This window comes from Triturus cristatus, chromosome 2_2 (genome assembly GCF_964204655.1).
Source record: "Triturus cristatus chromosome 2_2, aTriCri1.1, whole genome shotgun sequence".
Lineage (NCBI taxonomy): Eukaryota > Metazoa > Chordata > Amphibia > Caudata > Salamandridae > Triturus > Triturus cristatus.
Genome location: NC_140582.1, coordinates 463,329,795 through 463,341,959, shown reverse-complemented (window position 1 = coordinate 463,341,959; position 12,165 = coordinate 463,329,795). Strand labels below are relative to the sequence as shown.

Below are 12,165 nucleotides of genomic sequence, written 5' to 3'. Positions count from 1 at the left end.
ATCAAAAGTTCTCAGTCCCCCTAGTTGCATTCACACACTTAAACTGCCTCGATCTTTAGAAACAGGGGTGTGTAGTTTTGTATGTGCGGTGTTGTGTGGCAGGATTGTTGTCGGAGAGCTTTTTAAACTATTCTAATTAAGGCTAATCTGGCAGATTGGTGCAGAAGTAAAGTTTTAATGAGGTGGTGATTAAATGACAAAGGAAAATGATTATTTTATAAAGGCATTGTTGGAAAAGAACACGTCTCTTGAGCAGGTTGATACAGCTCTTGGAACAATGCAGGTGTATCAGTGTGATAGAGGGACAGATTATAAGTTTGTGATAATTGTATGCTATAGAATTGTATGTTATTGTGTGAATTGCGTTTCTTACAGCAACATTTTCTACTCTGTACGTTTATTTCAGTGTGAAGGCAAAAACAGACTCCCAAGATCCCACATCATCCTGGAGATCACTTATTCCAGTAATTAAAGTCAACATCAGCACAGTGAGTGAATCACTGTTTTTTTTATTCTGTACATTAACTGTCTCTTTAAATTACCTATGCAAGCTATGCGGTGCTCGCCGTAAAAATCAAACCTGAGAACTGTTAGTGTCAAGTAAAAGTGTAAGTGATATTGAAGAAAGTCCACTTGCTGTATTGTTTCTGAGGAATGTTTTCAGACATAAGCTGTTTTCCTGCGATGTATTTTCCATTCATATTGTTTTAATCATTTATATATGATTATATATTTTTTAATCAAATAAAGTATTTTTCACATACTCTCACACTCATCCTTGCACGATTCCTTCGCTGTCACAAGAACAGTATCGTAAGTTGTGCAACCAGGGTATTGGACACTGCTCTGAAATATGCGGGGCTACTTAGGGAATAAATACATTTCCTGTGGTCGTTGAGGGAGGAGGCTGTCTTGGCCTATTTGCAATAACATACTGAAAAATAATTCAAACCAAGACATCCGGACCGCTTTCTTCTCATCATTTATCACATGCGCAAAAGCTTGCAGGTTGGTGCAAAGCCATGATGTTGCAGTTTGTGAGCCCAAGACAGGGTTCTGTAATTAATCATTGAGCATTAATCTCTCTTCGCTGAATGGATTTCTTTTTTTTTTAAATTCTCCTTTTACTAAACAGTTGTGATAGTACAGTGAGTGGCCACGAGGCCGCAGAGTAATGAAATACACTGGTAAAAGAGCGAATGCCCATTCTTACAAGCAAAACGCATTCTCTGTACAGCATTAGGCAGGAAGAAGAAGAATGTCTAACTGGGCTCCACGCAGTCCGCCTGATGGAGATGCACATGTTCACCTCGTGATGCATTCCACTTAGCCCATTTGTGATCCCGTTTCGTGGGGCCTGAATGGGTTTCTGCTGTGTTAGGATCGAACATTTTATGTTATCACTGAATACCATATCATGATAGTAAATGTTCACGTGTCTCAAGTTGAGGACATGCATTATTTATGATCTTGATTTTGAACTATAGTGTTGTGAACCAGCATTACATTAGTGTTCTTTCTACTGTATACATTCCTTTGTTTCTTCCAATGCAAACAGCTGTCATGTTGTGAAATCATAATTGAATGCCCACAAAGTGCTTTTCACTGAACTGGTATGCTCCATTAATTAACTCCCTTCTGATATGCCTGCCACGACTAAGATTTTCAGTTCCTTACCAGTTTTTTGGAGTACTCTGCTCTCATTTCTGTTTAATTGTGCACTTGGCTTTTTGCCCAAAAATCTCAGCACTCCCGACAGTCTCTTCCCTCTTTCCCTGCCTCCCAGTGTTCAGACAAATTACAAATGTGCACAAGTCTTTGCAGGAGACGGCTTCACTAGGGGGAGATCCCTTTCCCCAGTTGAAGTCGGGGTTCACCTTAAGCGACTGTGGTATCCTGCTTTCCAATAATCAATAACCTCCTTGGACGATCATGCTCTTCAGCTCCCTCAGCCGCCCCATCCTCTTCTGGACTACAGACATTCCTCTTCACCACCCTAAGAAAAGGGGCAAACGCGGGGTTTACGTGTGATTCGAATAGTTTTTTTCCACAGACTTAATTGACTCGAGTTCGAGTGTTTGTCATATGCAGAGCATTGAAGGTTATTGTCTGTCTGCCTGTTGCATCTTGATAAGAGGGGTCTACACACTACACAAACTAAACCCCAGTTCATTTGTTTGTTGTATTTCAGGGTCGCTTGGCCTTTGGAAATCATTACGAGCCACAAACACTCTGTGTTAATTTTGATGACGCTTTCCTGACATACACTACAAAACCACCTTCAAGTCACCTTGACCAGTTCATGCACATTGTGAAAGGGAAGCTGGAAAATGTGAGAGTTATGCTTGTTCCCAGTCCAAGATATATTGGACTTCCAAATGACGAGTAAGAATTTTCTTTTTTTAACAATTACTTTTCTTTGATATTTATATTATGTGTTGTTTCAACATATGCCCATTCTGCTGTACGCGGATTACGCAGTATAGATTTCCCGTACAGCAAATGGTTTACAGGTGCTATTGGATTCCATTTTGCCTTGTATGAAATGCTTAGATTTAAAAGTAAATTGTTCTAAACCTACATCATGACCTGTGGCGATCTCAATTCAAAAACAAGCATTTGCAATGCAATCGGTCTCGCATTTGTGAAAGTTCGAACTATTTCTTTGGTTTTTTACATTTGTTTGCAGGGAGTAGATGTATGTTGTTCGTAATGTGGAATTATGTGGTTTGAATTGGAATTGTTAGTTGTAGAATTGCGTGGGGTATGGTATTGCCTGCCACTGTATAGTATGGTATTGTATGGCATGGTATGTTTGGTGTTTTGCTCTTGATTTTAATGAGTTGTGTGGCATTGCTGAGATAGTAAAGGGCATTTAAATAACTGGGATAACAGAAAAAAATATTAGAAATGCGAAATCTATTCAATATTAAGTAGTCAACAAACAAATGGCATATCTCGCAATCTGGACTTTAGGGTACCAGTCACACATGGAAGACTAACAACTTAGAAAGAGGAATAAGCAAGTTTGAATGAGCTGCTGTCTGCATGGTAGGTGTTTCATTTATCCAACGCAAGGACGCTCCTGTTATTTCACTTGGAAAGAAATACGGCTGAATCCACAGAGATTGGGGTGGTCCTACAGACCGAGCTTAACCCACTGAGCTAATACTTTAAGTATTTATCGCTATCAATGTCTGTTTTATTGTGCGCTTGGTGCGCACACCTCTTGTCCTACAGCTATGGCGAGGCACTAGGTGGCCCTTGTGGGCAGTGGATCGATGATTCTTACTGTGGCAGATACAGCTGAAGCAGTGGCTGCAGCATTGTGCTGAATCCTGGGGGTGCAGATTCGAGCCCTGGCCACATACTGTCACCTCTATACCCAAGACCGACCAGGAGGAGCCCAGCTACTAGAAAGGACGCTGCCACGCTCCCACTGCAGGCATTACTGCTTGTTAGATAGATAGCTCTGTGGGTTGAGGTGCACATTACTGAGATATGAATGTGATCTGAAGGACGCTGCTGCACTCTCAGTGCAAGTACTACTGCTTATTAGATAGCTCAGTAGGTTAACACTCACACTGCCGAGACATGAGTCCGACCTAAAGGATCCTGCTTTGCTCCCAATGCAGACACTACTGCTTGTTAGATGGATATCTCAGGGGTTAAGGTGCACACTGCCGAGACATGAAGGCGAGCTGAACAACGCTGCTGCGCTCCCAGTGCATGCACTACTGCTTGTTAGATAGCTCAGTGGGTTAAGGTGCACACTGTGAGGCATGAATGTGACTTGAAGGACGCTGCGCGCTCCCACTGCAGACCCTCAGTGGGTTAACACACACATTGCCGAAACATAAGTTTGACCTAAAGGACGCTGCCGTGCTCCAAATGCAGATACTACTGCTTGTTAGATAGATAGCTCAATGGGTTAAGATGTACACTGCTGTAATATGAATCTGACCTCAAGGACGCTGCTGTGCGCTCAGTGCAGGCACTGCTTCTTGTTAAATAGATAGCTCAGTGGGTTAACGTACACACTGTCAAAACATGAGTCTGACCTAAAGGACGCTGTCGCGCTCCCGCTGCAGGCACTACTGCTTGTTAAATAGAGACACACTTCCAAGACATGAGTGCATCTTAAATAAAGGTTATTTTGCCTACGCATTTGCTGACTTGTTTTCTTAAACTCAATATTTCGATCAACACCCCATACCGTTTTTTTAATAACATATTAAAAAAAAAATACAAAAATGATTGTTGATCTGAACTGTGCCACAACTTGAGAGTTACTAAAACAGCTAAGAATACCAAATTGTCTTTTTTTGCCGTGAACGAACAGGCTGCCGCTAGTTCTTTTTTGGAAATTACGTATGGCAAAGTCCTCAGACTCCATGGGTAGCTCGAATGACTGGGCATCTATTTACTGTTTGTGTTTTAGAGAAGCCCAACAGAGCACTTGGGGGGGGGGGGGGGGGTCCGGAATTTACTAGAGGGGTGAGGTGTATACATATTCCATGTATGGTACACTGGCCTGCCAGTTTAACTGGTCGAATTAATTTACTTAAGTGTAAACCTAGAACTGAATTGGCCTCAAGCACTCATGTATATTTAACTGGTGACAAAGACGGGTCACATGTGTAATGGTCCATCTATTCTACAGCAGTCAAAACAGTAGGCGCCAGCAGATGGTCAGCACATCTGACCTTAGTGCCTCGATTCCAAGAACAAGAAACGGTTTACATAGAGGGGAAATACTGAGTAACAGCAGGCCAGTTACAACCTTAAAAAAAATGGCACTTGCTTCACTGTGCATAGGATACAGATCACAGGATTGATTTCTGGAGCATGAGTCCCGCATTTCAACCAGAAGTGAATATTGTTTTGAATGGCAAGACAATGGAGGGCCCAGAGCACTCTATAGACAATTATTAAAACGTTCAAAAGTCATAATCTCCCGAGCACTCAAGGGCGCATGTCTTGTGACTCCAGTTGCCCCCCTGCGCCCCAGATGGAGGCACTTAGGTCAGACACCTTTGCAGGTCAGCAGACTTTCAAACTTTGATTACTAAAGATACAAAAACATGGCGTCCAAGCAGAACCGTGAATTTAAAAAAAAGAGAATTTCCATGCGGCATTACTCCACACAAGCAAGATTTGCTGGTAGGATCTTTTCAGGTAAATTATGTGTGACTCTGAAACGCAATGTACATGTCACGAGTGTGTATCCTTGAGAATCCCAGTCAGCCTTCCATCCTGCCGAGGTCGATAAAAGAGTGCCCTTACCTGGTTAACAGCAACATGGTAACATTTACACCCATTTTAAAATGTGTAAATGAAGCAAGAAGCTCAAAATTTAAATTTCAAATTACAACTGCTTCTTTTAGACAAGGTGTTGTTCTGCAATGATCAGATCAGCTGTGAGCGCACCGAGTCCATTATTCCTCCTGTATGCCCAGCGGCATAAAAAGAAGTACACAATAAGCCCAACCTAGGAAAAGAAACCCGAAACATGCGCATGCCCAAAACAAAGCTATTTTGACACTAAGGGCAATTTACCACCCAGAGAGGATGTTGCGTAACATACAGAGCTGCGGACTAAGGGTCTGGGAAATAAGGTTTGCGTCTTTTATGCCTGTGCCTTAAAAAAAAATGCCGATCGTAGGAATAAAATTAAACAATAACCGACTCATAGAACTCCCTTGAATTGCTAAACATTATAAACGCAAGCAAAGCCGCTCATAACACTGAAAGTATACTGTGGCATACCTGGAAGCCGGCAATGGTTGAACTCTCCTCTATAAATTCTAAAGAAGATAAGTGTGCAAAGTGAATGCCGATCCTAACACTAAATTTAAACAATGGAAGACTGGAAATACCAGGGAAGCTGCAATGGTTGAACTCACTTCCATGAATACTAAAGAAGATAAGCGTGAAGCACGTTGTTGGAAATAGAGTAGTGGCAAGCCTAAGCAAGTAGTCCTTGAAGGAACACATAACCACCTACAGTGTAAGTAAACTGTGATTGACCGGAGCTCCTCGGCATAAAACGGAAAGGATGTATCAGGAGCACCAACCAACGAGGAGCCAGGAAAAAAGAGCAACAGGAGAGTGAACCAATTGCAAGCAGCAGGTGCGATTCCACTACCTACAGTGATTACAACAGGGCTTGCAGACAGTGTATGCGCGCTGACGCTCGACCTAACAAAGCTCTTTTCAATGAGGGGCACTCCTTTGGAGAAGGTAACATTTTAAAAACTATTTAGCAATCATTTTCAGCTCGTCCCTTTTCTGGAAAACACTTCTTAATGCAAGAGCATAGCAACGTGGGAGGAATACTTGGGCCATTTTTAGATTTGCTCAGAAATTAAAGCACAAACCCATCATGGATTAAATTTATATAAAAGTAAAAGTAAAAGTAAAAGCATCTCAGCAGGGTTATACAGAGCAGGTTCGTGGGGGTATCGTATTGCGTAAGCCCCCCAGCGGATTGATAATGGCTTTGCTCATAGACTGTTGGCAGTACCAAAAAACATCGCCACTCACCTCCCATGAGGAATTAGGCTTACCGTGTATTGAGGCCCAAATTGGACTTGCACCATTCTTATTGTGGTTTAAGTGCTGTGGGACACAGGCGGCAGCCCTAGTTAGATCCTACATGGCTGACTGTTTATCCTTAGATGGTCCTAATTGAATCCCCTGGCTTGCATATTTGAAGAGAACTAGGACTGGAGGAAGTATCTATTAATCTTCCAAAGCTTAAGCTCAACTGTAAAGAGACCGTAAAAAAGAGCTATCTTGAGCACTGTATTGAAGCGGGACTGGTGAAGGCGCAGGAGCTGCAAACAGTTGCCAGTAGTTCATTAGTGTCAACTACTAGGACTCTTGTACCATATTTATTTTGGTTTGTTGACCCAACTCATCAATTATATTTTACTTATTTTACATTGAACAATGTGCTCTTTAAGGTGGCCTTTCCAATGCAAAAAGTCTGGCAGCATGATCTACCTCCATGTCATTGTAGTAATGTTTCAAAACAAAGCACAAGTCACTTTATATTGATTTGTTCATTAAATTCGGAGTCACGTTCTGTAGTAGGGGATCTCTGTGTATAGTCATAATTTAGTGAATAGTCCCGCCCATGTGCGCGGACCCCGGAGCAATAAAAATCTCTTAAGTTGTCAAGCCATGCAGACCTGCAGCTACACTTAAGAGAGAATTCAAAGACAGATAATGCAGCCTATATCCACAGGCTACACTGTCCAGTACTTCAACTAGAAAATTCCACCAACATCCACAAACAGCACTGCCTGCCCAGATTTTTCCACAGAGAAAAAACCTGCCTCCACCAGCAAATGCCTCTGGAATGATAGAGAGGAAGGAATGGACAGACAAGCCCCATAGGCTGCCATTATGTGGCTCAGAACAGGATACTGTGCCTTAAAGAAAACTTTCCAGAACTTTTCCAGCATCCCAGAATGCACAGCAGGTCCCTTCTACTTTCAGTTCTTTTTTCCGGCTCCTGCTAGCAGGACCCTGGAGCATTAGCTCTTCATTTTTTGAGCTTTTATTCATTTTTACTGATTTTTTTTCTGGATTTTGAAGTTTCACTCGAAGTCTTTGGCCGTTATCTACATTCTGCATTTTTTGGCAGAATTTCTGCAGTTTTCTTGTCTCTATACAATCTGACAAGTGTTTTGACTGCGGTAGGACATAAAGGCCAAAGCTGAAGCTCACAGAGTTTGTCTTCTGTGCTTGCCTGTGTCTTATGTCTTTGACACCTGTCTAGGCATCTTCTTCAGCCTCTGGGTAAGGAGAGGGTAGGTCGTCTACCACGTCCCATGCTGTGGCCTCGGGGGCTTTCCCCAGTTGGAACGCGACTGTAGAACGACGCGATTCCGGTCAGCATCAAGGACGGCGACGTCGAGAGCAGGTATGACACCAAATGCTCTCCGTCGACCCAAGAAAAAGCCCACGTCAAGTAGTAGACCTCGACGTCGAGGTGATGCTTGACGTCGAGGTGATGCTTGACGTCGAGGTGATGCTTGACGTCGAGGTGATGCTTGACGTCGAGGCGATGCTTGACGTCGAGGCGATGCTTGACGTCGAGGCGATGCTTGACGTCGAGGCGATGCTTGACGTCGAGGCGCAGCGATGCTTGACGTCGAGGCGCAGCGATGCTTGACGTCGAGGCGCAGCGATGCTTGACGTCGAGGCGCAGCGATGCTTGACGTCGAGGCGCAGCGATGCTTGACGTCGAGGCGCAGCGATGCTTGACGTCGAGGCGCAGCGATGCTCGACGTCGAGGCGCAGCGATGCTCGACGTCGAGGCGCAGCGATGCTCGACGTCGAGGCGCAGCGATGCTCGACGTCGAGGCGCAGCGATGCTCGACGTCGAGGCGCAGCGATGCTCGACGTCGAGGTGCAGTGATGCTCGACGTCGAGGTGCAGTGAAGTGAGGTTCGACACCGCTGTGGTGGTGACGTCGCAGTGATGGTGATGTCATGGGTGACGTCGAGGGGTCATTACTGGCGCTCGATGTCTAGGTCCCGTTCTAGACCTCGCTCCGTAGTGAGCCTATCATCATAGGCGGAGACTTCGTTTTCCCGGCAACGTCGACTCTCGACGCTGAGCTGGGGTTGGACGCCGAGGAACCCTTCGGAGTCTGGGGCTACTTACACGTGGTCCGCTCAGAAGCGAGGGACTTTGGTCCCTTCGCTTAGTAGTGTCTGCGTACCGGCTCACCATCTAGGTCGCCTCCTGCTCCGCCCCCACTGGTGATACCACGGGGATGCCGCAGAATTCTCTCCGGCTCATCTCCCACTCACCGAGGGGCCTGTGGCTCCTCAGCCGGCGATTTCCCCCCCCCCCCCCCGTGGAATCTTGATGTCCCTAGAACTAGGTCTCGTGTGGGGGCGTCGGTCCCATGGACTCCGCTGTCTTCCATAAGGTCCCGTCGTCACCGTTATGGAAGGTCTCGGGTCAGGCATGCCAGGGATGCATCTTACGTGAGTAGGGAGAGGTGCTCTCCTGCTCTTACGAATTTCCCCCTTAGCGGGTTGTTCACTGGTGTGTGGTACTTGACTTTCGTACACTGTCACCGGCCAGTAGATTCTGGCTTCGGAGCTTCCTGTATAGTTGACATCAGTGATGTGTAAGACTCTACAGACGAAACCTCTTGCTGGGCCGTTGTGATAAATCCCTGTGTGAGTTCCTTCACCAAAGTGTGGATCTCCTGCCCAGAGACCGGGATAGTCTGCATGGCATGATGGTTGCGGATATATTCTTTGGCTCTGCAGCAGATATTTCGCTTCAGGCGAAACCCGGGCATTGCCATGGTTTTGTTCTATGGCGACATTCTTGTCGTTGTCTGACATCTCTGAAGCCTGCGGCACAGCAGTGTGTGTCTAATCTCCCGTTCACTGCCGCAATTTTTGTGCTCCCATGCGGATAGCGAGGTGGCCCGCATGAAGGCAGAGGCTTTGAAGGCTGTATGTTGGGACAGGCAGGGAGAACGGCTTAAGGCCGTCCTTCCTCTCCAGCGTCGTTAAGCCTCCCAGATTTTGTTTCTGCGGTCTCGGGCCGCCATTGAATCATTCAGGTGCTGAATGTCGTGCGACTCTTCCAGTTCTCCTCCAGCGCTCCCTCCAACTCAATCGCGCTCCATGCGCGAGTTGTAGAAGGAGGCCACCACCCTCTTCCAGTAAAGGAAGATAGAATCGGCTCCTCTGGGACGGAATGGAAAGGGATGGTACTCACTGTTCCTTCTAGTGTGCAAGGGAGACATGACCGAGTTTGGACCCGTGTTCGGCGTGCGACAAGCCGACTCGTGGGGGTCAAAGAGTAATAAATTCCAGTGGAGAACCCTGCATTAGATTTACCCTCAACTTCATCAGGGAGACTGACTATGCGCATTAGACCTGAAGGCCACAGATTCTCACGTACCCCTGGCGGGGAAAACATCGCGAGTTCCTGCTTTTCACAGTGGGCAACGACCATTATCATTGCTTTGTGCCTCCTTTCGGCCTGAAGCCAACACCTCGGAATGTTCCATACGCTAGGACGTAGTGGCTGTGCATATGAGAGTAACAGTGTCTTTGTCTATCCGTTTCTGGACGACTGGTTGATCAAGGCAGCTACTTTCAGGTAGCACGCCTGCATTTCACTCGGACTTTCTCTCTCTTACTTCGTTTGGGCCTCCGCACCAACCTCACGAGGTCTGTCTCGGCTCAACGACTGTGTGCCCTTCGGAGGGGAGACACTCTTCGATCCTTCGGAAGGCTCGAGTTCTCATAATCATGCTCCCCCCCCCCCCCCCCCCCCCCCCCCCCCCCCCAACGGTGGGGCCGGTCTCGTCTCTGACGATTGGTTGATCAAGGCAAACTCCTTCCCGGAAGCACAAGCGCACTTCCTGAAGACGTGCGTTCTCTTGAACAAGCTGGGGTTGCACGTCAACATGTCCAAGTCTGTCCCGATGCCGGTCCAGTGCATACAGTACGTGGGGGCCTCCATCTCTACGCTGTCAGTAAGCGTGTCTCCTTCGGAGGAGGGACGATTGTCACTCCTTCGGAAGACTCAGGCCCTTATGACCGCTCCATCGACAACAGTGAGGAAGGTGTCTTCGCTGCTGGGACCGATGGCATCATGTATCTTCCTCACACACGGCTGCACATGAGACCACTGCTGGAGGGCTTGGAGGATCAGTGGGATCCGAGGACAGGTTCTTGGGACGACGAGATACGGCTGTCTCTGCATGCTCTTCAGTCGCTGAAGTGGTGGTGTTCGGCGGAAAATCTCCTCAGGGGGGGTTTCCTTCCACAAGAACATTCCCACGCAGAGTATCGGGACTGATGTGTCGCTCCACGGCTGGGGAGCTCATTCCGGAGAGTGGTCCCCGTTGGAGTTGGCGTACCACATGAATTCCTGGAACTCAGAGCCGTTTACCTGGCATTGAAGGCCTTCCATCCGTCCTTCCAGACCAACTCGCTGCTAGTCCAGAAGGACAATACAACCACGATGTATTACCTCAACAAGCAAGGGGGGTCACGATCGCGCACTCTGTCGCAGGAGGCGCAGGCCATCTGGCGCTGGCTTCTGGCCCGCGGATTGATGATCACGGCCACGCATCTGCCGGGCGTGCAGAATGTTCAGGCGGATGCGCTGAGCAGGCTGCTTCAGGAGAACCACGAATGGGTCATAAACGACGTGGTACTAGGAGAAGTCTTCGCAAGGTGGGGGACTCCAGACGTAGATCTGTTCGCCACCGCCGAAAACAGCAAATGCCGAGACTTCGCATCCAGGTACTACCAGAAGGGGACGCTGGGGAATGCGCTATGGATCGACTGGTCGAACAGCTTTCTGTACGCTTTTCCACCCATTCCCCTGATTCCGGCAGTGCTCATCAAACTGTCCAAGTCCAGGACGCGGATGATCCTGATTGCCCCGGAATGGCCCAGGCAGTGGTGGTTCACGGATCTGCTTCACCGGTCTCTCCTTCCTCACATGCGGCTGCCGTGCAGGCCGGACCTTCTCACGAAGTTCGGGGGGCGGATGGTGCATCCCAACCTCTCGTCTTTGAGTTTGGCAGCATGGCTCCTGAGATAGTGCAATATGGCCATTTGAATCTACCAGAAGATTGTATGGGCATACTGAAGTAGGCTAAACGTCCTTCCACTAGGACTTCCTATGCTTACAAGCGGAAGAGATTCTGCATCTGGTGCAAATCCAAGAACTTTGACCCGACAACTTGTAAGGAAGATGTCATCCTTCCATATCTTTTACATTTGGCACAGTCTGGCCTTAATTTCCTCTCCATTAAGGTTCATCTCGCTGCTTTGACTGCTTACAGGAAATGCCCTTCGCAGACTTCCTTCTTTCAGATCCCTGTGGTCAAGGATTTTTTGGAAGGCTTGAAGAAGGTGTTCCCTCCGGTCAGACTTCCCTCGCCTTCCTGGGAATTGAATGTGGTGCTGTCCAGATTGATGAAGGAGCCTTTTGAACCTATTCACAAGGCTTCGTTGCAGCACCTGTCCTGGAAGGCGGCGTTCCTAGTGGCCATTACATCGGCCCGCAGGGTGAGTGAACTTCAGGCGTTGTGTTGCCGAGAACCTTATACTGTATTTCATGCTGCTAAGGTTGTTATGCGTACTCACCCTAAATTTCTTC

The 12,165-nt window shown here is 47.1% G+C and overlaps 1 protein-coding gene across 12 annotated transcripts in view; it reads left to right on the top strand.

Moving 5' to 3' along the window:
* The window catches only part of BLTP1 (bridge-like lipid transfer protein family member 1), a 1,988,102-nt gene that overhangs the window by 130,080 nt on the left and 1,845,857 nt on the right, over positions 1 to 12,165 (top strand). For all 12 annotated transcript variants that reach the window (XM_085641559.1, XM_085641555.1, XM_085641564.1 and 9 more), the window contains 2 exons: positions 407 to 488; positions 2,192 to 2,385. In XM_085641559.1, the coding sequence (XP_085497685.1) occupies positions 407 to 488; positions 2,192 to 2,385 (276 nt within the window). The remainder of the gene's footprint in view (positions 1 to 406; positions 489 to 2,191; positions 2,386 to 12,165) is intronic.